The sequence below is a fragment of the Zingiber officinale genome, chromosome 7B (assembly GCF_018446385.1).
Source record: "Zingiber officinale cultivar Zhangliang chromosome 7B, Zo_v1.1, whole genome shotgun sequence".
Taxonomy (NCBI): Eukaryota; Viridiplantae; Streptophyta; class Magnoliopsida; order Zingiberales; family Zingiberaceae; genus Zingiber; species Zingiber officinale.
In genome coordinates, this window is record NC_055999.1 from 117,240,448 (window position 1) to 117,267,281 (window position 26,834).

General features: G+C 36.6%; 1 protein-coding gene across 1 annotated transcript in view; it reads left to right on the forward strand.

The window, feature by feature from the left end:
- Window positions 1-26,529, forward strand: part of LOC122004726 (receptor-like protein EIX1) — a 35,091-nt gene extending 8,562 nt beyond the window's left edge. The window contains exon 3 of the mRNA XM_042559568.1: window positions 26,359-26,529. Coding sequence (XP_042415502.1) covers window positions 26,359-26,529 — 171 coding nt within the window. The remainder of the gene's footprint in view (window positions 1-26,358) is intronic.
- The last annotated feature ends 305 nt before the right edge of the window (window positions 26,530-26,834 follow it).

Genomic DNA, 26,834 nt, shown 5'->3' on the forward strand with positions numbered 1-26,834 from the left:
CTTCTTGTAATGTTCTATTTAATTTTTTTGTTCTACTAGCCCATTTTGTTGGGGAGTCCTAGGACATGAAAATTCATGATTATATCCATTAGTTTGATAAAATTCGGTAAACCTGTGATTTTTGAATTCCCTCCATGATCACTTCTTATTCTTTTAATTTTTATATCTTTTTTATTTTCTATTAATTTGTAAAAATTATTAAAGATTTCAAAGGTTTCATCCTTAGTTTTTAGAAATTTTACCCAAGTAAATCTTGAGTAATCACCAATTATAACTAAGCAGAATTGGTTTCTACTTAGTGACTTGGCTCCATGTAAATCAAATAAGTCTAAGTGTAGAAGATCAAGTATTGAATTAGTTCGATTTCCGTTTGTTAGTTTGTGGATTGACTTAGTTTGTTTACCATGTTGACAAGTATTATAAATTATATTTTCTAAATTTTTTAATTTAGGTAGACCTCTAACTAAGCCATTTTGACTCATTTTTTAAATGAGTCTAATGTGAGTGTAACCCGGTCTTCTATGCCACAATTTAGTTTCCTCTTGTTGTGTCAAGAGATATTTGAGTGAGAAAGTTGGAAGGTCAATTATGTAAATATTATTTTTGCCAATTCCCTTAAGTATAATTTTAGGATTTTTAATATTTTTTATATTTTAATTATACATTTAGAGAGTCAAAAAATGTGCCTAAGTAACCAGAGTCACACAGTTGACTTATACTAAGTTAAACTTAAATTTCTCAACTAATAAGACCTTTCTAAAAATGAAATCGGAACTTAGTTCAATATTACCTATTTCGATTACCTTAAGTTTTTCATCATTACCAAACGTAACCGACCCTAAGTTCTTGAGTTTTAACTTGGTGAACTTCAATCGGTCTCAGTCATATATCTGGAGCATCCACTATCCAACATCCATTGATCCAAATCATTATATTCCTACACATAAAGTATTTTATTTGGATCCCATAAAAATAGATTATAAAATAGATTGATTAAATTCAACTCCTTATTTTCCATCTCATCTAGTGTAGGTTGTCAATCATGTTATACCTATGGGTGCTTGTGGGATGTTTATTAAGTTTTAACTTAAGTTTAATTTGATTTGATTTAATTTTAATTTAAGTTAGACTTAAGTTTATATGATTTAATTTAAGTTTGATTTAAGTTAATTTAGGTTTAATTTGGTTTAATTTTAATTTAAGTTAGGTTTAATTTTAGTTTAGGTTTGGTTTACTTTAAGTTAGGTTTAATTTAATTTAAGTTTAATTTGGTTTAGGTATCACACCCCAGAGGAGTCCCTACCGACAAAATTTCGGCAGCATCTCCCCTGTACCGATGGCAATATGAAGCAATATACATACACAAATAACATAATAACATATTCAACAGCCTACACGGCTGGAACATACATAACCACACAGTTTATATAGCACAGCCTACTCGGCTGGACATAAATCAATAAAACAACCACGCAGTTAATATTCAGCCCACACGGCTGTATTAAAGCACAGCGAAAAAATGAAGAGAAAACCCACAATTCACAACTAAAGTTTACTAGCCAATTAGGCTTACACAACCACAAGATCACGATAGCAAAACACCACGAATCAAACTCCAAACACAGTCAAATTCATACAATACTAAAACTGCTGAATACTAAAAATACAAGTAAAACGGAAATAAAACCAATAAATGTACTCAGATATGATGTGGGAAGTGGGACCGAGAGTCGGGACTCTCCAAGCATCCATGACTCATCTACCTGCTACCTGGGGAAAGAAAATCATTTTACGGGGTGGTGAGTATTGGAACTCAGCGGGTAAGGAAAGATAGTGCATGAACATAATATCCAAGTAGAAAGTGAGCCAAGAGTATACAGTCTCATAAGAGGAATAGTAGATACTAAAACAAAACCATAATAAATGCTCATACCTGAAACCATATTCTAGGCTAGTTAGAAAGTCAGAAGTAGTACTAATCTGCTACAATACTGCTCATAACTACAGAGGAAATATGTAAGGTATATACAAACATCCAATAAGTAAACCAAAGACTAAACACCTACAACGAGGGTATATCTCAACATAAGCAAGCATAGAAGCATAAGTGAGCAACAACAGTAAATAAGCAATAACAGCATATGTAAACAGTAGCAGCCAAAGCAAGTATAATATCAACAGCGTATGCACGGATGGTTACTCCCGCCCACCCCTCTGCACCATGACCCCTGTATGGTCGAGAGGCCAGGTCAGTGACAGACTGTACACCACTCCAGCTACCACTCTCACGAGTGGCTAAGAGGACAGTTGCATAGTAGCTAACTAGCTACATCTGCGACGGAGGTTCCTGCTGCTCATAACTCCAGCTACCACTACCCATGAGTAGCCGAGTGCGGCACGACAAGACAGGCGACATCAACTCCAGTTTTCACTCTCTGGAGTGGACGAGGATGCGACCCTGGTCAACGACTCTCTCGACCATAAGGGAGAATTGGTCGTTGACATGCATGTCATGATATGATGTGCCAAATGCAACAGTCATCATACAAATATAAGCAGAGAGTCTGCTACTTATCAATACGGTACATAAACAAACAACAGTCATCATACCAATATAAGTAAAAATTAGGTATGCTACATGAAGCCAGCATGCTCAATATAGTACGTAAATAAACAACAGTCAAAGTATACAAACATGGTATCTAGTATCTGCTACTTATCATGGACAACAACAAGAGACTGTATAGATATGGAAACGAGTTTCTTAAAGATCGAGTGGAAGTATCAAGCGCAGGAAAAATAAGAGTGGAGTCAAGGTAAAATAATCCTTATACAAAAATAGCTCATGCACCAAGTTCAAAGGACTAAAGAGTCAAAGTAAGAAGTACTCGCCTTAAATATGTAGTCTGAATCAAATCACGCCCTGTCATGTCAATTGTCTAAATCAACGTCCTGCACCAATGCACACAAATTAGCTATCTTCATATGAATCAAATAGCTAATACCAATTCTCAAATCATATCTAACCCAATCCTAGAACAATTGGCAGTCTACCCTAATCTGTCCCAGAAATTTAGCTAACATGAGGTAGCGTTCACATCGCCCAATTTCTCTCCCAACATAACAAGTCCAAAACCATCACCGAGAGCCAAAACAAAACATATTGGATTCACCCTGCACACATTAGATCAGTCCACCAATTCAGAGCCAACTCAAAACCCATGAACCCTCTCAAATCGACTTCCATTTGTTGGATCGTGAAGAATCGATAGAGGGGGGGGGGTGAATATCGAAAAATGTTCGAAGGCGAGTAAGCACAGCGGAAAAGAAAGAATAAGCCAAAGAGAACACAAGGATTTACTTGGTTCGGAGCCTTTGGCGACTCCTACTCCAAGGCCCGCACACGTGGGTGCTTTCGATGGGCAATCACTATCAATTCGAAAATAGAATTACAAGATTAAAGTACAAGAATTGATAGAAAGAAAATACCGACAAATATAAAATAATAGAAAGGAACAGAGCTTTGTCGGAGTAGCGTCGCAACGTCGCAGGAGCACAGGAGAGCAAATCGTTAATTCTGAGTTGTGTTTAAAGCTCCACCCCTGACCCTTCTTTTATATGATGCTCGGGGCGCCCACAGCCCTTCGGGGTGCCCTGGAGTGACTTTGCTGACCCAACCAGTGAGCTCCACGTGTCGACGTCGTGTCAGGGGATAAATTTGCCTCCGGGCGCTCGGATCCCCTCCAGGCGCTCGGACCCCCTCCGGGCGCTCGGACCACCTTTCTCCAGAAAACTCCTTCTCCTGCAAGACAAGGTTAGTCCGAGGCAAATATATAGTGTATATCCTGCAAAACAAAGTATTAGCACAGTTTATAAATTCAACATAAAGAGTATGACTTAGATTCCTTCTTTCTGAGATTGGAATCTAGTCAAGATCTCGACTTAGAGTTTCGAAATGGTTCTAAGTCGGATCGGCGCCTAAGTTCCCTTCCCGGGAACGCATCCTCACAGTCACTCCCTTCCAGTGACTTACCTTTACTCACCTGCCAAACGTCTGGTCAACCCTTCGATCCGTCTGGACTTCTCGCCAGCTATCCGGTCAGCCCGTCGACCTAGCTGGACTTCGTGCCAAATGCCCGGTCAGCCCTTTGACCCATTTGGACTTTGTGCCAAGCGTCCGGTCAACCCGTCGACCCGCTTGGACTTCGTGCCAGCTATCCGGTCGGCTCGTTGACCTAGCTGGACTTCGTGCCAGACATCTGGTCAGCCCGTCGACTTGTCTAGACTTCGCCTGCACACTCGATCAGAGTGTTAGACAACGACAAATCTAACTTAACCTAATTTGTCATTGATCAAAACCTGAGTTAGACCGTTAGTGCTAACCGCACCAACAATCTCCTCCTTTTTGATGGAATGACAACCTGGTTAAGTTAGTGAAAAATATGCAAGTAAACAAACAAGCATGATTTTTAAGATTTAAGTTAGTTTTTTAAATTTGACATTTTGTTGCTCTAACTTAACCACCTATCCCTCCTCCTTTGGCATTCATCAAATAGGAACATAAGTCAAGTAAACAATAATACAGAATACAGACTAAGCAAAAATTGTAAGAAATTATGTCAAGTTAACTTGGGGGAGTTTAAAATTTAGCTTTTATTTCTTAACTTTTGTAAAATAACTAAGTTTTGAAAACTAGCTAATTTGGAACATGAGTTTTCAAAATCAAAGTTTCAAGATCAAGGTTTAAATTTTCAAAATAAGTTTCATCTTTGAAACACATTTTAAACATGAGTTTTCAAAATCAAAATTTCAAAACTAAGTTTGAAAAATCTACTTTTCAAAACTAGTTAAAATTTGTTTTTCAAAACTAAGTTTGTAAAAGATTCAGTTTTGAAAGTCTTAGTTTATAAAATCCAATTTAAAAACTTAGTTTTATAAAAGCTAGTTTTCAAAAATAGAGTTATCAAATTAGATTTTTAAAATTTTTAAGAAAAGACATTACTTTTAAAACGGAGAAACTAAGATTGATTTGATCCTCCCCCTAAACCTGACATTTAAAATAACTGTCTAACCAATTAGGTACTTACTAACTATCAAAAGATAGCAGCTTTCACTTGGTTAGTTAAGTTAAGTGTATTATAATCAGTTAGTGTTTGACTAAACTGAGTAACTTAACTTGATCAATGTCTGTTTTGTATTTAATGCCCAGACTTATATTGATGCACTGAAATAAGCATCTTAAGTCCAGACAATCTGCCTATGCATCTCACCCCTTTCTATGTTTGGCAATCACAAATAAGGTAAGAGTAGGGTGTTGGTGAGATGCTCAAGTACTAGCCCTAGGGGAACATGATTTCTAAGGAAAATTTTCTAGTCTAAGGCTAAAATTGTTTTGAAATTCTAAAAATAGGAAGTTTTGAAAAATGAAATTTGACCTAAAATTTAAAACAATCATTTTTGAAAACAATTTTAAATTTTGAAAACCCTAAGCTATTAAACACATCCCTAATTCTCTACGTAGATTGCTAAATTCACTTTCAGGGAGTGGTTTTGTGAATATGTCAGCTAAATTTGACTTGGACTCAATGTATTTGAGTTCAATGTCACCTTTAGTAACATGATCCCTGATAAAGTGATGCCTAATTTCAATGTGTTTAGTTCTGGAGTGATGCACTGGATTTTTTGTTAAGTTAATTGAACTAATATTATCAATTAAGACTTTTACATTTGTAAGGTTTAAGTTAAAATCTTTTAGGGTGTGCATCATCCACAATAGTTGCGCAACGCACTCTCCTATAGCTATATATTCTGACTCAGTTGTGGATAAAGCAACACAGTGTTGCTTTCTACTAAACCAGTTGACAAGCGATGGACCCAGTAGTTGACATCCACCACTTGTGCTTTTGCGGTCTAATTTGCATCCGGCGTAATCTGAGTCAGAATACCCTATGAGTTCAAAATTATTGGTTCTGGGATACCAAATTCCTACATTTGTTGTTCCTTTAAGGTATCTAAAGATTCTTTTGACTTGAGTCAAATGAGATTCTTTAGCACAAGTTTGGTATCTAGCACACATACTAATTACAAATAAAATATCTGGTCGACTTGCAGTTAAGTATGTAGGCTACTTATGGCACTCCTATAGTATTTTAAATCAACTGATTTTCCATTTGAGTCATCATCTAAGATTGTGTTCACTGCCATGGGTGTTTTTATCTCTTTAGTATTTTCCATTCCAAATCTCTTAAGTAATTCCTTAGTATATTTTTGTTGATAAATGTAATTTCCTTCATTCGTTTGTTTGATTTGTAATCCAAAAAAATAGGTTAATTTACCTACTAGACTCATTTCAAACTCGTGTTCCATTAGGCTTGTAAATTCATCTAAAAATTTTAGATTTGTTGAACCAAAGATTATATCATCTACGTAGATTTGGGCTATAAAAATATCTTCTTTTATTAACTTAACGAATAAGGTTGGGTCAATTTGACCTTGGTTGAACCTTTTAGAAATTAGGTACGACGTAAGTCTTTCATACCATGCCCTAGGAGCTTGCTTAAGTCCATATAAAGCCTTTTTCAGTTTAAAGACATAATCAGGGTATTCTAAATTTTCAAAGCCAGGTGGTTGTCCTACATAGACTTCTTCTTTTATTAGTCCATTTAGGAAGGCTGACTTAACATCCATTTGGTAGAGTCTAAATCCTTTGTGGGCTGCATAACTAAGTAGCATTCTAATGGATTCTAGTCCGGCCACTGGGGCATAAGTTTCATCATAGTCAAGGCCCTCTACTTGACTGAACCCTTTAGCCACTAGTCTAGCTTTATTTCTTGTGATTTCCTCAGTTTCACTTAATGTATTTCTAAATACCCATTTTGTTTCTATTATCTTTTTATCTTTGGGTGGTGGTACTAAGTCCCAAACTTCATTACGCTCAAATTGAGCTAGCTCTTCTTGCATAGCTATGACCTAGTCTGGGTCAAGTAGGGATTCAGTTATGGTTTTGGGTTTAATTTTTTAGATTAAAGATATTTGGCTTAGGTTTCTAAAGGATGACCTAGTTTGAACCCTTAGGTCTGGGTCACCAATTATTTGATCAGGTGGATGATTAGGGTTGACTCTTATAGTTCTAGGATGTTGAATCTCTTGAGGTTGATCTTCTTCTTCATGACTTAGGGGTTGGTTGGTTCCTTCAGAATTGTTTTCTTGAATAAATTCGATTGGTTGTAGTTGAGTTTGTTCTAGGTTTTGGTTGGATTCTTCAAATTTCACATTGGTAGTCTCTTCAATTCTTAAGGTAACCTTATTATAAACTCTGTAGCCCCTACTATTTAGGGAGTAGCCTACAAAGATTTCATTTTCTACTTTAGAAGTGAATTTTCCTAAATGTTCTCTTGTGTTTAGGATAAAGACTGGGCACCCAAATACTCTAAAATATTTTATATTGGGTTGTTTGTTCTAGTAAATTTCAAAAGGGGTTTTATTGTGTGTTTTATTTAGAGTTGTTCTATTTTGCACATAGCAGGCTGTACTAATAGCTTCTGTCCAAAAATACTTAGGTAGATTATACTCATTTAGCATCGTTCTGGAAGCTTCAAGTAGGGTTCTATTTTTTCTTTCTACAATTTCATTTTGTTAGGGGGTTTTCGGACACGAAAATTCGTGATGATATCCGTTTTCAAGACAAAATTTACTAAAGTTGTGGTTTTTAAATTCTCCCCCATTGTCGCTTCTAATTCTTTTAATTTTAATATCTTTTTCATTCTCAATTTGTTTACAAAAATTTGTAAATATTTCAAAGGTTTCATCTTTATTTTTTAAGAATTTGACCCAAGTGAATCTAGAATAGTCATCTATTATTACTAGACAATATAAGCTTCCATTTATTGATTTGACTCCGTGGGAGTCAAATAGGTCTAAGTGTAGAAGTTCTAATATTGAATTGGTTTGTGATTGATTAGTTGGTTTGTAGGTAGATTTTGTTTGTTTACCTTGTTGACAAGCATTACATATGGTTGACTCTAAGTTAGGTAATTTTGGTAGTCCTCTAACTAATCCATTTAGTCTGCTTATGTTTCTGAAATTCGTGTGTGACATTCTTCTATGCCATAACCAGTTTTCTTCTTTTTGTGTTAAGTAACACTTAATTGAAGAAGTGGTTAAGTTGATTGCATAGATGTTGTCTTTTCTAAACCCTTTTAGGCTTATGTTAGGGTTGTCTAGGTGTTTGATTAAGCATTCTGTAGATAAAAACCTAACCTTATATCTAGTATCACACAATTGACTAATACTTAGGAGATTATACTTGAAATTTTCAACAAGTAAAAACATTTGTGATAATAAAGTCAATTTTTAATTCGATATTACCTATACCAATTACCTTGAGTTTGCTGTTGTTTTCAAAAACAACTGTTCCTAGACTTTTGTAAGTAAGTTGAGTGAACTTGGTGTGATCTCCAGTCATATGTTTGGAACAACCACTGCCCAAAATCCACTTAGTTTCCTACAATAGGTAGGAATTGGGGTTAATCTAAATTTTGGATTTATAGTCATTTTTTAGATTTGATAAGTGTAAGTTGAATAGTATTTATTAGAGTAAATTTTTAAATTTAATTTTAAAGCAAAATTTTAAGTTAAAAAGAATTAAGTTTAATAAAATTTTAAGTTAAAATTTATAGTTTTAAAGTAAATTTTTAGGTTAAAAATTTTAAGTTAAAAAAAAATTAAAATAAACTTTTAAGTTAAAATTTTTTTAAGTTTAATTTTTTAAGTAAATTTTTAAGTTAAAAAAATTTAAGTTTAATTTTTAAAATAAATTTTTAAGTTAAAAAAAAATTAAGTTTAAATTTTAAAATAAATTTTTAAGTAAAAAAAATTAAGTTTAATTTTTAAAATAAATTTTTAAGTTAAAAAAAATTTAAGTTTTTAAAAAAATTTAAGTTTAATTTTTAAAATAAATTTTTAAGTTAATAAAAATTTAAGTTTTTAAAAAAAATTTAAGTTTAATTTTTAAAATAAATTTTTAAGTTAAAAAAAATTTAAGTTTTAAAAAAAAAATTAAGTTTAATTTTTAAAATAAATTTTTAAGTAAAATAAATTTAAGTTTAATTTTTAAAATAAAATTTTAAGTTAAAAAAAAAGTAAGTTTTAAAAAAAATTTTAAGTTTAATTTTTTTAAAAAAAAATTTAAGTTTAATTTTTTTAAAAAAAATTTAAGTTTAATTTAAAAGTAAATTTTTTTTAAAAAAATTAAGTTTAATTTTAAGTTAAAAGATTAAGTTTAATTTTAAAGTAAAAAAATAAGTTTAATTTTAAAATAAATTTTTAAGTTAAATGATTAAGTTTAATTTTTAAAATAAAATTTTAAAATAAATTTTTAAACAAAAAATTTAAGTTTAATTTAATTTTAATTTAATTTAATTTATTTTAAATTTTATTTAATTTAAATTTAATTTAATTTAAATTTAATTTCATTTAAGTCCTTAGTCATTTCACCCGATCTATATTTTCAATCAGGGAATCCTATACTTTTGTGAGATGAATTAGGTTCAATTTTAGGGTTTGTTTTTAACTTGTGTTAGATTCAGGTTTAGCTTTGGATTCAACAAATAGACATTCTCTGGATAAACTCCTGGGCTATGGTGAGTCACTTGGACATCATTAAAGTAACCACGCCTTCGAGGTTTTTCAAATAGTCCTATCCACTGAACTTAGTACAAAACCTTGGTCTAACTGGTTAGGATCCATAAAGGGTAGCTTCGGTCAGTTCCACTTAGCCAAATGCACCAGGTCGAAGTCATATCTTCCTAAACATGCATAGACTAAGCTTCCCTAACGTACTATCATCCAAAACTTCACCAGTACCATTTTTCAAATTAAACTTGAACCCTTTTTAACTAGTCCTAATTACCCTGTCGGGTAGGTTGGTTAGGGTTACCCTATCGGGTAGGTTAGTTTTGGAGGTGCCAGCTATTCTGGAGCCTCCCCCTGAATTATTGGCCGTTAATTTAATTTTTAGTTCTAGGTTTATGTCTATGTCTTTTATAGTTATAATTTACTTGGTGATAGTCTAAGTTTTGGTGAGTTTTAATATATTTAGATTTTGAATTTTTTTGTTTAGGTTTGTATTGATTTGGTTTATTTGATTTTATATAATATATTTTTTCTTTAGGTATGTAGTATTGGTTAAGTCCTACTTGTGTGGTCAAACACGCTTTCGGAACCTAGGCTTTACTCGTTGGTTTGTGTTGGGTTATTAATGATTTAAAAGTTTTATTTGAGTTTGACTTATATCCGAGTCCGGTTTTATTATAACATGCTTTTTGATTATTTAAAATTAGATCTAAGTTTTTTGATCTTGTGGTAAATTTTTCTAACATTTCTTTTAAGTTATTAATTTATGATTTTAGTGATAAATTTTCCTCCTCAAGTGTTAGATCTTGAGTTGGATTATTATTTGTGATTTGTTCCTTGAGGTTTTGATTTTCCTCAAGGAGCAATTTGTTTTCATTTTCTAATTTAACTAATTTATTATTTAAGCAAGAAATAATTTTAAAAAACTTTTGATTTAAGTTTAGGTATACCTCTTCGGAACCTTCGGAAACGAGTACGAACTCGTGGCTCGATTCGGGTTCGAACCCGTCTTCCGATTCGTCTTCCGACTCTGCTTCGCGAGCCATCAGCGCGAGGTGGCTCTGGTGCTTCTGATCTTCGGCCTCCGATTCATCCGAGGAGGAGTCGTCCCATGTCGCTTTGAGGGACTTCTTTTTGGTCGGCTTTGTTTTGTCGATCTTGAGTCTTGAACACTCGTTCTTGTAGTGCCCCTTTTTGTTGCATCCGAAGCATGTTACGTTCCTCGAATCGGCTGGAGAACTGATTTTTTATAGATCCTTCTTGCTGAAGCTTCTCTTTCTCCTGGTGAACATCTTCCTTACCAGGTTCACTAGGTGCTCTTCATCTTCAGAGCTCTGGTCAGAGTCTTCTTCAGGTTTAGGCTTGTTCTTCTTGGAGGAACCTGCATATAAAGCAACACCTTTCTCGGCTCCAGCGTTAGTCTGCTCATGTAACTCCAATTCACAAAACAATTCATCTAATTTAAGTTTAGTTAAATTCTTAGAAATTTTGTAGGCGTCCACGATGGATGCCCACAAACTATTGCATGGGAATGCGTTTAACGCGTACCTGATTAGGTCTATGTTGTCCATCTGGTAGCCTATCGCATGGAGCTCGTTGAGGATATCCTTGATCCTCGCGTGCAGCTGACTCGCTGTTTCTCCTTCCTACATTTTATATTAAATATTTTATTTAACAATAAATCCCTTTTTGTTACCTTAGCGTCGCTAGTTCCTTCGTGCAGCTCGATCAACTTATCCCATAGCTCTTTCGCATTTTGATGCGGTCCTACCCGGTTCAGCTCTTCCCTTGTCAATCCACATTGCAATGTGTTGATCGCCTTGTTCTCCGTCGACGCTTTCTTCTTTATGTCTGTCGTCCATTATTCTGGATCAAGCAGATTTTCAGAGTTGTCAACTGGCGGTTTGTAGGCTTTTGTGACGCTAAGCCACTAGTCAAAATCCGTCTTGAGATACACCTCCATCCGCTTCTTCCAGTATGAGAAATCATCCCCGTTGAACAGGGGAGGTCGTACTGTGTTGAAGCCCTCAAGCTACGACATTTTAATCTACACACAGGAGGACAAACAAGAGAGGTTCCAAGACTCGGTCTTGGATTAGTAGTGCGGGAAGAATTAAAAAAGAATAGCTAAATTAGTGTTGCACCAATTTAGATTTGTTGGTTGCTACTCGGAAAACCTATAGGTTCCACTGTACAAAAATTTTGTACAAAGGTCTGAACCTTTTCCTAGCTACCATGTGTTCTTTTAAATTAAATTTTGGATCGCCTGCGGAACTTAACACGTTTGATCCAAAACTTAATTTATTTGTTCTTTTAGGTTTTGACTTGGATCTCCTGCGGAACTTAACACGTTCGACCCAAGTCTCCTTAAGTTATTAATTCTATTAAATATTAATTTCCATAAAAGGTTCCCAGTACTGACGTGGCGAGGCACATGGCTTTCTTGGATATGGGAGTAACCACCACCGACTAGACAAAACCTTTAATAGAAAGCTAATATTTAATTTCCTAAAATAACTTTAGGTTAACCAAAAAGAACAATCAAATCACAAGGAAAAGAAAGAAACAAAAGAACACAACATCGAAAAACATATTCGAAATACTAGAACGTAAGCCTCTTGTATTTGGTATTATTTCCATAAATAACTAGCATGATGCGGAAATAAAAATTACTAGTTATACCTTGTAGAAAAACCTCTTGATCTTCTACCGTATTCCTCTTCTAACCTCGAACGTTGTGTGGGCAACGAACTTCCGAGATGAGAAATCACCAACCACCTTTCTTCTCCTCCAAGCAAGGTTCGGCCACAAAGGAAAAACTTCACCAAGGAGGAAAACCAAAATACTAACCAAGCTCCAAGAGATGCTAGCTTTCTCTCCTTCTTCTTCTTCTTCTCCAAGTAGTATCCGGCCACCACAAGAGCTCCAAGAGGGAGAGAGAGGTTCGGCCACCACAAGAGAAAGAGGATGAGAGGTTGGCCGGCCACACCAAGGAACAAAAGAGGGAGAGAAATAATAGATGTTGATGCTCATGAAGGCACCCTCACCCCTTCTTTTATATTCCTTGGCCTAGGAAAATTAGGAAATTTAATTACAATAAAATTTCCTTAATTTTCCTTGACATGAATTAATTGAGAAAAATAAAATAAAATTTCCCAATCAACTTATGATGGCCGGCCACAATCAAAAGAACAAATTAAGAGAGTTTCAATCAACAAATTAAAACTTCCTAATTTGTTTCCGGAAATTTTAAAAAATAAAATTTCTCTTTAAAATCTCTTCATGGTTGATAAAAGGAAATTTCTATAATTTTAATTTTATCAACATGTGAATAATTTTTTTTTTAAAGAGAAAATAAAACATCTCTCTAATCTACAAATAAGGAAAGAGATCTAATCTCTTTCTTTAATCTTTTGTAGATCTTTTACAAGAGAGATATTTTAATTTTAATTCTCTTTAAATTATATCTTCCACATAATAATAAAAATTAAAATTAAATTTCTTTTTAAATTTAATTTGGCCGGCCCCACAAGCTTGGGTTCAAGCTAGGGCCGGCCACCCAATAATATACCTAGGCCGGCCCTAGCTTGGTTCCCAAGCTAGCTTGGCCGACCCCTTATTAGTGGGTATAGAAGGTGGGTGTAGGTGGGTATAGTACTCTACAAATAAGAGACTACGATAGGGACCGAGAGGAGGAATTGGTTTTGGTCTCCCGATAAAATTAAGCATCCCGTGTTCGCCCCGAACACACAACTTAATTTTATCAATGATAATTCATTCCACTAGAGAACTATCATTGAACTACCGCACCAATCCCAAATTACATTTTTGGGCTCCTTCTTATTATGAGTGTGTTAGTCTCCCTGTGTTTAAGATATCGAATGTCCATTAATTAAGTGAGTTACTCACAACTCATTTAATTAATATCTAAGTCCAAGAGTAGTACCACTCAACCTTATCGTCATGTCGGACTAAGTCCACCTGCAGGGTTTAACATGACAATCCTTATGAGCTCCTCTTGGGGACATTATCAACCTAGTATCTCTAGGACACAGTTTCCTTCTATAATCAACAACACACACTATAAGTGATATCATTTCCCAACTTATCGGGCTTATTGATTCAACGAACTAAATCTCACCCATTGATAAATTAAAGAAATAAATATCAAATATATGTGCTTGTTATTATATTAGGATTAAGAGCACACACTTCCATAATAACCGAGGTCTTTGTTCCTTTATAAAGTCAGTATAAAAGAAACGACCTCAAATGGTCCTACTCAATACACTCTGAGTGTACTAGTGTAATTATATAGTCAAGATAAACTAATACCTAATTACACTACGACCTTCTAATGATTTGTTCCTTTCCATTTTGGTCGTGAGCTACTGTTTATAATTTATAAAGTACTGATAACATCATCTTTTGCATGTGACACCACATACTATGTTATCTACAATATAAATTAAATGAACAACTACAAACAAATGTAGACAATTTGACCAAATGTGATTCTTTATTCATAATGAATGTTTACAAAGCTTAGGCTTTCAGTATACACTCCAACAATCTCCCACTTATACTAATGACTAAGCTGCCATATCTTCTACCATACATCTGATTCCCATTCCCTCCACATGCCGATCGAAAGCTTTCGCCGGAAGGGCCTTAGTGAAAGGATCTGCCAGGTTATCCGCTGATGCAATCTTGGCGATGACAACTTCTCCTCGCTTCACGATATCTCGTATCAGGTGGTACTTGCGCTCTATATGTTTACTTGCCTTATGAGCTCGTGGTTCCTTCGAGTTTGCAACTGCACCGCTATTATCACAATAAATTGTGATGATTTTGGGCAAACCAGGAATCACATCTAAGTCCATTAGAAAGTTCCTGAGCCATACTGCTTCTTTAGCTGCCTCAGAGGCTGCTACATACTCAGCTTCCATGGTTGAGTCCGAAACGCATTTCTGCTTAACACTCCTCCATGAAATGGCTCCACCTCCTAAAGTAAACACATAGCCTGATGTAGACTTACTGTTATCCCTATCTGATTGGAAATCTGAATCCGTGTAACCCACAGAGAGCAGATCATCTGCTTGGTAAACTAGCATATAATCTCTAGTCCTTCTCAGGTACTTCAATATATGCTTTACCGCAGTCCAATGTCCTTGTCCAGGGTTACTCTGATATCTGCTGACCATGCCCACGGCAAAACAAATATCAGGTCTCGTACATAGCATTGCATACATTAGGCTTCCTACAGCCGAAGCATAAGGAACTGCTTTCATGTCCTCTATCTCTTTCGATGTCTTTGGAGACATCTCTTTAGATAAAGCTACTCCATGTCTAAAAGGTAAGAAACCTTTCTTGGAATCTTGCATGCTAAAACGAGCAAGGATTGTATCTATATATGAAGCTTGGGATAGACACAACATTCTTTTCTTATGATCCCTTATAACTTTGATCCCAAGAATGTGTGCACAATCTCCTAAGTCCTTCATATCAAATTGTTTGGACAACCATACCCTTACGTCTGATAATACTTTGACATTGTTGCCAATTAACAAAATATCATCTACGTATAGTACAAGAAATACCACCACGTTTCCGTTACACTTCTTATATACACAAGACTCATCCAGAATTTGAATAAATCCATATGACTGGATTACTTCATTGAACCGGATGTTCCAAGACCTTGAAGCTTGCTTCAGTCCATAAATGGACCGATTGAGCTTGCACACTAGATGCTCTTTGCCTTTTTCAATGAACCCTTCTGGTTGCTTCATATGGATGTTCTCTTCAAGACTTCCATTAAGGAAAGCTGTCTTGACATCCATTTGCCAAATCTCATAATCCATATGAGCAGCAATGGATAAGAGTATCCGGATAGACTTAAGCATGGCTACCGGTGAAAAGGTTTCCTCATAATCGATTCCCTCTTTCTGAGTGTACCCTTTCGCAACAAGCCTATCTTTAAAGGTTTCTACCTTCCCGTCTGTCCCTCTTTTCCTTTTGTAGATCCACTTGCATCCAACAGCTTTTACACCATCAGGTGGTTCTACAAGCTCCCATACCTTATTAGAGTACATAGACTCTATTTCAGAATTCATTGCCTTTTGCCAAGATGCTGCATCTATATCTTGGAGTGCTTCATCATATGTTCAGGAATCAGTCATGTTTACCGGATCAAGTCCAAGACTCTCCCAAAACATGAATCTTCTAGTCGCTTTACAACCCTCCCACTACGACGAGGCATGCGTGGTTGTGTATCATGTGTGACACGTGTTGCGGTCTCTTGTGGTACTTCATCTTGTATTGTTGATCTAAGTAGACATGTCCTCTCTAAGTTCTTCTAAAACAACTTTACTCGGGCTTGTGATCCATTATATAGTCTTCTTCTAAAAACTGGGCATTGGTGCTAACAATGACCTTCCGGTCTTTAGGACTATAAAATAAACCACCTTCGTTCCTTTGGGATATCCTACAAACACGCGAACTTCTGTACGAGATTCTAACTTATCAGCATCTGTGCCGGACTACCCCATATCCGAATATGTCTTAGACTGGGTTTTCGCCCATTCCACAATTCTGTGGGAGTAGAAGAAACTGATTTAGAAGGTACTAAGTTCAGAACGTATACTGCTGTTTCCAGAGCATATCCCCAAAATGAATTTGGTAATTCTGAATAACTCATCATTGATCTAACCATCTCCATAAGAGTCCTATTCCTTCGTTCTGCTACACCATTCTGTTGGGGTGTTCCAGGTGCAGACAATTGGGATTGAATCCCGGCCTCTGATAAGTAATTCCTAAACTCTCCTAAGAGGTATTCGCCACCACGATCAGATCGTAGTGTCTTAATACTTTTACCTAATCGTTTTTCCACATCAGCCTTGTATTCTTTGAACTTATCAAAGCACTCGGACTTGCGGCGCATTAGGTAAATATATCCATATCTTGAATAATCATCTATGAAAGAGACAAAATATTCAAAACCTCCTCTTGCCTGGACAGAGAACCACACAAATCAGAGTGAACCAATTCTAACACTTCTTTGGCTCTATACCCCTTGGCCTTGAACGGCCTCTTGGTCATTTTACCTTCTAAGCAAGATTCACAAGTTGGAAAATTTTCCAACTCTAATGAACTCAAAAGTCCATCGGCTATAAGCCTCTGAATCCTACTTAAGTTAATATGACCAAGCCTTAGATGCCAAAGATATGCTTGGTTCATTTCTGAAGGTTCTTTTCTCTTATTTGAATTAGTAGATGAGTTATAAATTTCCATGTTTTGATTTGTGGAAGAAATTGGATTTAAAATATACAAATTGCCAACTAATGCACCAGAACAGATAATCACTTTATTTTTTTTAATAACTACATCGTTACTGAAAGAAACTGAATATCCATCTAAAAACAGTTTAGAAACTGAAATTAAATTCTTTCTAAATCTGGGTACATAAAGACAATTTCTTAAAACCAAATTTCTATTTCTACTAAAAGATAAGTAGACGTCTCCCACTGCAACAGCTGCCACCTTAGTAGCATTGCCCATGTAGACGGTAATCTCCCCTTCAGATAGTCGTCGGGTTTCCTGGAACCCCTGCAAGGAATTGCAGACATGATCAGTGGCTCCCGTATCTACACACCAGGTGCTGGTAGATAACACCGCTAAACATGTTTCAACAACTAGAGCATGAGATATACCTTTGTTTTGGTTCTTACGAGGACAGTCCGCCTTCCAATGTCCTGCCTATTTACAGATGAAGCATTTGCCCTTCGGCTTCTTCACTCCAGCTTTAAATCCCGTACTCTGAGATTTATTCACTTTCTTTGCTGAGCCAGCTTGTTTCTTCTTCTTCTTTCCTCTCGGTTTAGAAGTAGAACCATTTTCAGCAAAGTGAATTTGAGAATTGTGACGAAATAATCCTTCTGCTTCTGTCAGTAGTTCCCCTAATGAATAAATCCTTTTATTCATATTATAGTTCAGTGGAACTACTCAAAACTTCTAGGTAGCGTTGGGAGAATCATATCGATCCGGGTTTCCCATCAATTTCTCCTCCAAGGATCATATCTCGTTCGGATAAGCCATCATCTTTAGGATATGATCCCACAGAGTACCCTCTTGCATGGTGGCAGTCATTATCTTTCTCATGGCTTCTTGCCTAGAAGCCCTATCCTGATGACCAAAGAGTTCCTTGAGATTGTTCATAATATCATAGGCTGTTGGTAAATCTTGATGCTGATGTTGCAATACATTTGACATTGAAGCCAAAATGTAACACCGCGCCATCTCATCTGCTTTTACCCATTTCTTATGATATTCAATCTCCTCTTGGGTAGATTCACCAGTGGGTGCATCAGGACAAGTTTCAGTCAGTACAAATTTATAGCTTTCAGCAGTCAGAACAATGTCCAGGTTCCTTTTCCAATCTATGTAGTTAGGTCCAGTAAGTCTATTTTGTTGAAGTATGATTGACAGTGGGTTGAAAGTCATCCTAAGAATCACAAATAACTTTTGGTCAAAACTCTAAATTTAGAATAATATTGATTCCTCAAACAATACTATTTTAAATTAACCAACACTTCATAACACCGTGAATTTTGTATGCCACGTTAGTGTGGACGTATACAAATTCAACATTTGTAAAAAGAGGGTTTTAACCCATTAATTTTATTATCTTGTCAACCTAACTTTTTGACAAATAAAATTAATAGTTGGTATCATTTGGTCACACAAATAATAGCAGTGACTCCGTTGGGGAGGATACTATTAGATGTGTCTAAGTGTATACCATTACTTGACACTAAGTCCATTAATAAGATTATGCCCCTTCCGTTGGGGAAGATCACACGCTCTTAATTAACTTCCTATAGTCATCCATAAATGGAAGTCTGTTCTAGTGATCCGCAAACAAGCTCATCCGTTATGGAGGAAGGCACTCAGAGCCAACACGCAAGCTTGTTTGCATCACTTGCAAACCAGTAATGGAGACCATGGGATTTATTTAAAAATCCCTCTCCCACTTAGTTATTTATAAATGAGGAATTTTAACTATGCTAGCCTACTTAAACTCGTAAACTAACATTCACACACAGCACAATATAAAAGCAATAAATAGAAAATTTAATTTTCAACTATTATGGCTTTTATCTCTAATTGTCCTCCGTGTGATGTCATCCCAAGTTGCTGCCATATTTGGTTGGTTGCTACTCGGAAAGCCTATAGGTTCCACTGTACAAAAATTTTGTACAAAGATCCGAACCTTTTCCTAGCTACCATGTGTTCTTTTAAATTAAATTTTGGATCTCCTGCGGAACTTAACACGTTTGATCCAAAACTTAATCTATTTGTTCTTTTAGGTTTTGACTTGGATCTCCTGCGGAACTTAACACGTTCAACCCAAGTCTCCTTAAGTTATTAATTCCATTAAATATTAATTTCCATAAAAGGTTCCCAGTACTGACGTGGCGAGGCACATGGCCTTCTTGGATATGGGAGCAACCACCACCGACTAGACAAAACCTTTAATAGAAAGCTAATATTTAATTTCCTAAAATAACTTTAGGTTAACCAAAGAGAACAATCAAATCACAAGGAAAAGAAAGAAACAAAAGAACACAACTTCGAAAAAACATATTCGAAATACTAGAACGTAAGCCTCTTGTATTTGGTATTATTTCCATAAATAACTAGCATGATGCGGAAATAGAAATTACTAGTTATACCTTGTAGAAAAACCTCTTGATCTTCTACCGTATTCCTCTTCTAACCTCGGACGTTGTGTGGGCAACGATCTACCAAGATGAGAAACCACCAACCACCTTCTTCTTCTCCAAGCAAGGTTCGGCCACAAAGGAAGAACTTTACCAAAGAAGAAAATCAAAATACTAACCAAGCTCCAAGAGATGCTAGCTTTCTCTCCTTCTTCTTCTTCTTCTCCAAGTAGTATCCGGTAGGGCTGCAAATGAGCCGAGCCGAGCTCGAGCCTGGGTCGGCTCGAGCTCGAGCTCGAGAAAATTGAAGAGGCTCGGCTCGAGCTCGAGCTCGAGCGAGTTTCAGAATTTAAGCTCGAGCTCGGCTCGACCATTTAATGATCGGCTCGAGCTCGGCTCGAGCTTGGCTCGAGCTCGACTCGAAAATGGATTGTAATGTAAAAATAAGTTGCGGAAGCTGGGATTTGAACCTTCAACCTCTAACAACCCAATAAAACACTCTAACCACCAGCACCCCTCAACTTATTAGATTATTTGAAAGTAATAATTGTTTTAAACATTAGAATATTGAATTTTAGCCTGGCTCGAATAGGCTCGACGAGCCCTCGAGCCTATGTTAAATAAGCTCAAGCTCGGCTCGAACGTTAAACGAGCCGGCTCGAGCTCGGCTCGAGCTCAGTCAAATTCGAGCTCGAGTCGAGCTTTGACCGAGCCGCTCGCGAGCGGCTCACGAGCGGCTCGGCTCATTTGCACCCCTAGTATCCGGCCACCACAAGAACTCCAAGAGAGATGAAGTATTCGGCCACCACAAGAGGAAGAGAGGGAGAGGGTAATGGCCGGCCACAACACCAAGGAGAAAGGGAGAGAAAACAATAGAGGTTGTGTCTTGTGAAGGCACCCTCACCCCTTCTTTTATATTCCTTGGCCTAGGCAAATTAGGAAATTTAATTACAATAAAATTTCCTTAATTTCCTTGACATGATTTATTTGAGAAAAATAAAATAAAATTTCCCAAATAAACTCTAATGGCCGGCCACATCAAGAGGAAGCAAATTGGACAAGTTTTAATCAACAATTAAAACTTTCCTTATTTGTTTCCGGAAATTTTAAAAAATAAAATTTCTCTTTAAAAATCTCTTCATGGTTAATAAAAGGAAATATCTATAATTTTAATTTTATTAACATGTGAATAATTTTAAAGAGAAAATAAAAACTCTCCAATCTACAAATAAGGAAAGAGATCTAATCTCTTTCTTTAATCTTTTGTAAATCTTTTACAAGAGAGATATTTTAATTTTAATTCTCTTTAAATTATATCTTCCACATAATAATAAAATCTAAAATTAAATTTCTTTTTATTTAATTATGGCCGGCCCTACTAGCTTGGGTTCAAGCTAGGGCCGGCCACCTTAAACTAAGCTTAGGCCAGCCTGGTTCCCAAGCTAGCTTGGCCGGCCCCCTTTAGGTGGGTATAGAAGGTGGGTATATGTGGGTATAGTATTCTATAAATAAGAGGCTACGATAGGGACCGAGAGGAGGAATTGGTTTTGGTCTCCGATAAAATTAAGCATCCCATGTTCGCCGAACACACAACTTAATTTTATCAATGATAATTCATTCCACTAGAGAACTATCATTGAACTACCGCACCAATCCCAAATTACATTTTGGGCTCCTTCTTATTATGAGTGTGTTAGTCTCCTGTGTTTAAGATATCGAATGTCCACTAATTAAGTGAGTTCGACAACTCATTTAATTAATATCTAAGTCCAAGAGTAGTACCACTCAACCTTATTATCATGTCGGACTAAGTCCACCTGCAGGTTTAACATGACAATCTTTATGAGCTCCTCTTGAGGACATTATCAACCTAGTATCACTAGGACACGGTTTCCTTCTATAATCAACAACACACACTATGAGTGATACCATTTCCCAATTTATCGGGTTTATTGATTCATCGAACTAAATCTCACCCATTGATAAATTAAAGAAATAAATATCAAACATATGTGCTTGTTATTATATTAGGATTAAGAGCACACACTTCCATAATAACTGAGGTCTTTGTTCCTTTATAAAGTCAGTATAAAAGGAACGACCTCAAATGGTCCTACTCAATACACTCTGAGTGTACTAGTGTAATTATATAGTCAAGATAAACTAATACCTAATTACACTACGACCTTCTAATGGTTTGTTCCTTTCCATTCTGGTCGTGAGCTACTGTTTATAATTTATAAGGTACTGATAACATCATCTTCTGTATGTGACACCACATACTATGTTATCTACAATATAAATTAAATGAACAACTACAAACAAATGTAGATAATTAGACCAAATGTGATTCTTTATTCATAATGAATGTTTACAAAGCTTAGGCTTTCAGTATACACTCCAACAATTTGTCCACCGCTACCGGGTCTAGCTGTCGCATCCATCTTGCTCCTAGTTCCGCTGCGCCTCTGGTCCTTAGAAGGTTCCACGCTTTGCAAGATTCGATCCGCGACATAAATAGAATTTTACATTTTTGATCCTATATTCCATAAAAGGAATGTACATGTATCTAGATCAAAAATAAAATCCTAATAAAACTAAATACAGCTCCTGCTGTATTTTAATACAATCATGCACACACATATAAATGCCCTTGACATGTCCAAGGGTCCAATCACGCACATAATTAACTAAAAGCCTTAATAGTTGGATCCTGCAACCACAAAGTTAGCACATCCTACTATTAACCTGCCTAAATTATGTATGACATGTGCATAATTAAACTAAATACCAAATACACAGAGGCAAAACCCTAGCTCTGATACCAATTGTTGGTTGCTACTCGGAAAACTTATAGGTTCCACTGTACAAAAATTTTGTACAAAGGTCTGAACCTTTTCCTAGCTACCATGTGTTCTTTTAAATTAAATTTTGGATCGCCTGCGGAACTTAACACGTTTAATCCAAAACTTAATCTATTTGTTCTTTTAGGTTTTGACTTGGATCTCCTGCGGAACTTAACACGTTCGACCCAAGTCTCCTTAAGTTATTAATTCTATTAAATATTAATTTCCATAAAAGGTTCCCAGTACTGACGTGGCGAGGCACATGGCCTTCTTGGATATGGGAGCAACCACCACCGACTAGACAAAACCTTTAATAGAAAGCTAATATTTAATTTCCTAAAATAACTTTAGGTTAACCAAAAAGAACAATCAAATCACAAGGAAAAGAAAGAAACAAAAGAACACAACATCGAAAAACATATTCGAAATACTAGAACGTAAGCCTCTTGTATTTGGTATTATTTCCATAAATAACTAGCATGATGCGGAAATAAAAATTACTAGTTATACCTTGTAGAAAAACCTCTTGATCTTCTACCGTATTCCTCTTCTAACCTCGAACGTTGTGTGGGCAACGAACTTCCGAGATGAGAAATCACCAACCACCTTTCTTCTCCTCCAAGCAAGGTTCGGCCACAAAGGAAAAACTTCACCAAGGAGGAAAACCAAAATACTAACCAAGCTCCAAGAGATGCTAGCTTTCTCTCCTTCTTCTTCTTCTTCTCCAAGTAGTATCCGGCCACCACAAGAGCTCCAAGAGGGAGAGAGAGGTTCGGCCACCACAAGAGAAAGAGGAGGAGAGGTTGGCCGGCCACACCAAGGAACAAAAGAGGGAGAGAAATAATAGATGTTGATGCTCATGAAGGCACCCTCACCCCTTCTTTTATATTCCTTGGCCTAGGCAAATTAGGAAATTTAATTACAATAAAATTTCCTTAATTTTCCTTGACATGAATTAATTGAGAAAAATAAAATAAAATTTCCCAATCAACTTATGATGGCCGGCCACAATCAAAAGAACAAATTAAGAGAGTTTCAATCAACAAATTAAAACTTCCTAATTTGTTTCCGGAAATTTTAAAAAATAAAATTTCTCTTTAAAATCTCTTCATGGTTGATAAAAGGAAATTTCTATAATTTTAATTTTATCAACATGTGAATAATTTTTTTTTTAAAGAGAAAATAAAATATCTCTCTAATCTACAAATAAGGAAAGAGATCTAATCTCTTTCTTTAATCTTTTGTAGATCTTTTACAAGAGAGATATTTTAATTTTAATTCTCTTTAAATTATATCTTCCACATAATAATAAAAATTAAAATTAAATTTCTTTTTTAATTTAATTTGGCCGGCCCTATTAGCTTGGGTTCCAGCTAGGCCGCCACCCAATAATATACCTCCTAGCTTGGTTCCCAAGCTAGCTTGGCCGACCCCTTATTAGTGGGTATAGAAGGTGGGTGTAGGTGGGTATAGTACTCTACAAATAAGAGGCTACGATAGGGACCGAGAGGAGGAATTGGTTTTGGTCTCCCGATAAAATTAAGCATCCCGTGTTCGCCCCGAACACACAACTTAATTTTATCAATGATAATTCATTCCACTAGAGAACTATCATTGAACTACCGCACCAATCCCAAATTACATTTTTGGGCTCCTTCTTATTATGAGTGTGTTAGTCTCCCTGTGTTTAAGATATCGAATGTCCATTAATTAAGTGAGTTACTGACAACTCATTTAATTAATATCTAAGTCCAAGAGTAGTACCACTCAACCTTATCGTCATGTCGGACTAAGTCCACCTGCAGGGTTTAACATGACAATCCTTATGAGCTCCTCTTGGGGACATTATCAACCTAGTATCTCTAGGACACAGTTTCCTTCTATAATCAACAATACACACTATAAGTGATATCATTTCCCAACTTATCGGGCTTATTGATTCAACGAACTAAATCTCACCCATTGATAAATTAAAGAAATAAATATCAAATATATGTGCTTGTTATTATATTAGGATTAAGAGCACACACTTCCATAATAACCGAGGTCTTTGTTCCTTTATAAAGTCAGTATAAAAGAAACGACCTCAAATGGTCCTACTCAATACACTCTGAGTGTACTAGTGTAATTATATAGTCAAGATAAACTAATACCTAATTACACTACGACCTTCTAATGATTTGTTCCTTTCCATTTTGGTCGTGAGCTACTGTTTATAATTTATAAGGTACTGATAACATCATCTTCTGCATGTGACACCACATACTATGTTATCTACAATATAAATTAAATGAACAACTACAAACAAATGTAGACAATTAGACCAAATGTGATTCTTTATTCATAATGAATGTTTACAAAGCTTAGGCTTTCAGTATACACTCCAACAAGATTTAATTACAACGAAAAGAGGTTTCCAAAAAGGTAATAATACCAGTTTGGAATTATACAAAAAACTGAAATCCGAAAGAAAGAGAGAAAAATTTTTTTAAGACAGATCACCCCCTTGTTTGATTGGTAGTTGCACCAAATCAGAGCGGTACCTGCTCTGATACCACTTGTTGGATCGTGAAGAATCGATAGAGGGGGGGGGTGAATATCGAAAAACGTTCGAAGGCGAGTAAGCACAGCGGAAAAGAAAGAATAAGCCAAAGAGAACACAAGGATTTACTTGGTTCGGAGCCTTTGGCGACTCCTACTCCTAGGCCACCACACGAGGGTGCTTTCGATGGGCAATCACTATCAATTCGAAAATAGAATTACAAGACTAAAGTACAATAATTGATAGAAATAAAATACCGACAAATATAAAACAATAGAAAGGAACAGAGCTTTGTCGGAGTAGCGTCGCAACGTCGCAGGAGCACATGAGAGTAAATCATCAATTCTGAGTTGTGTTTAAAGCTCCACCCCTGACCCTTCTTTTATATGATGCTCGGGGCGCCCGCAGCCCTTCGGGGAGCCCTGGAGTGAAGTCGCTAACCCAACCAGTGAGCTCCACGTGTCGACGTCGCGTCAGGGGATAAAATTTGCCTCCGGGCGCCCGGATCCCCTCCAAGCGCCCGGACCACCTTTCTCTAGAAAACTCCTTCTCCTACAAGACAAGGTTAATCCGAGGCAAATATATAGTGTATATCCTGCAAAACAAAGTATTAACGCAGTTTATAAATTCAACATAAAGAGTATGACTTAGATTCTGTCTTTCTGAGATCGGAATCTAGTCAAGATCTCGACTTAGAGTTCCGAAATGGTTCTAAGTCGGATCGGCGCCTAAGTTCCCTTCCAGGGAACGCATCCTCACAGTCACTCCCTTCCAGTGACTTACCTTTACTCACCTGCCAGACGTCCGGTCAGCCCTTCGACCCGTCTGGACTTCTCGCCAGCTATCCGGTCAGCCCGTCGACCTAGCTGGACTTCGTACCAAATGTCCGGTCAGCCCTTCGACCCATTTGGACTTCGTGCCAAGCATCCAGTCAGCCCGTCGACCCGCTTGGACTTCGTGCCAGCTATCCGGTCGGCCTGTTGACCTAGCTGGGCTCCGTACCAGACATCTGGTCAGCCCGTCGACCTATCTGGACTTCGCCTACACACTCGATCAGAGTGTTAGACAATGGCAAACCTAACTTAAACTAATTTGTCATTCATCAAAACCTGAGTTAGACCGTTAGTGCTAACTGCACCAACACCATTCATACACAAACTTATCCTGGAAATTAAGGACACTATGAAGGACCATGAAATTGAAATCCATAGCTACTCAAGAACATAACAATCTCAAAGGAAAATCCACAACATCCCAAATCCGTCCAATGTTTTAGAAGCAAACAGGAAGCAACAAGAAGATTAGCAATTAAAGCATAAACCTCAACAAACTATCCAAGCTCTTCAAGAACAAAGGGAAGGAATGAAACACCAACCAGCCCAGCCGAATCCTTCATATTCTTGATCCAAAATCTCAAACTTTTGGGAAGAAATGGAATAAAACCCAAGCAACATCAAATTCGATCAAAACCCAACTCCGTTCACGAAGAGCTCAAATCAAGACTCGGCCAGTAAACGCATATCTTTGACGAGCAAATCAATCTTACCTAAATACCTAACCCATACCTCATGAATCTTGTACAAACATAGGGGAAAATACTTGTCTCATCAATTAGGGCACAGCTCAAAGAGAAGAGGATCGGCAGCTTTGCTGCTCGCGTGAGGAGGAGAAGAATCTCACCGGCTGCTGGTTCAATGGAGAAGAGGAGATCGCCGACTGTGTGGCCTACGTGAGGGAGGAGGGCAGGCGGCTGTGGCTCGAGAGAAGAAGAGGCCGGCGAAGGTGAGGGCTCGGGGACGAGGGAGGCCGGCTGGTACTCGCGCGGTGAAGGCTCGGGAAGAGGGAGTTCGGCGTCGTGTGGGGAGTTAGGGCATGGGAAGATTTTTTTTTTATAACTTAGGGATTTCCCAATTAAACCCTAGATCTAGTCCTCAATCAACTCTCACCTTCGGGTATTCCAAACAGGCTTTTCTTGAGCCCATAAGTGCATCCCTACTAAATACGTCGTACGAGCTCCGATTAATTCCAGAAAAATTTCTAAAAATTCCAAAAAAATTCCAATAAGATTATTTGTCAAATATCCTTATTATT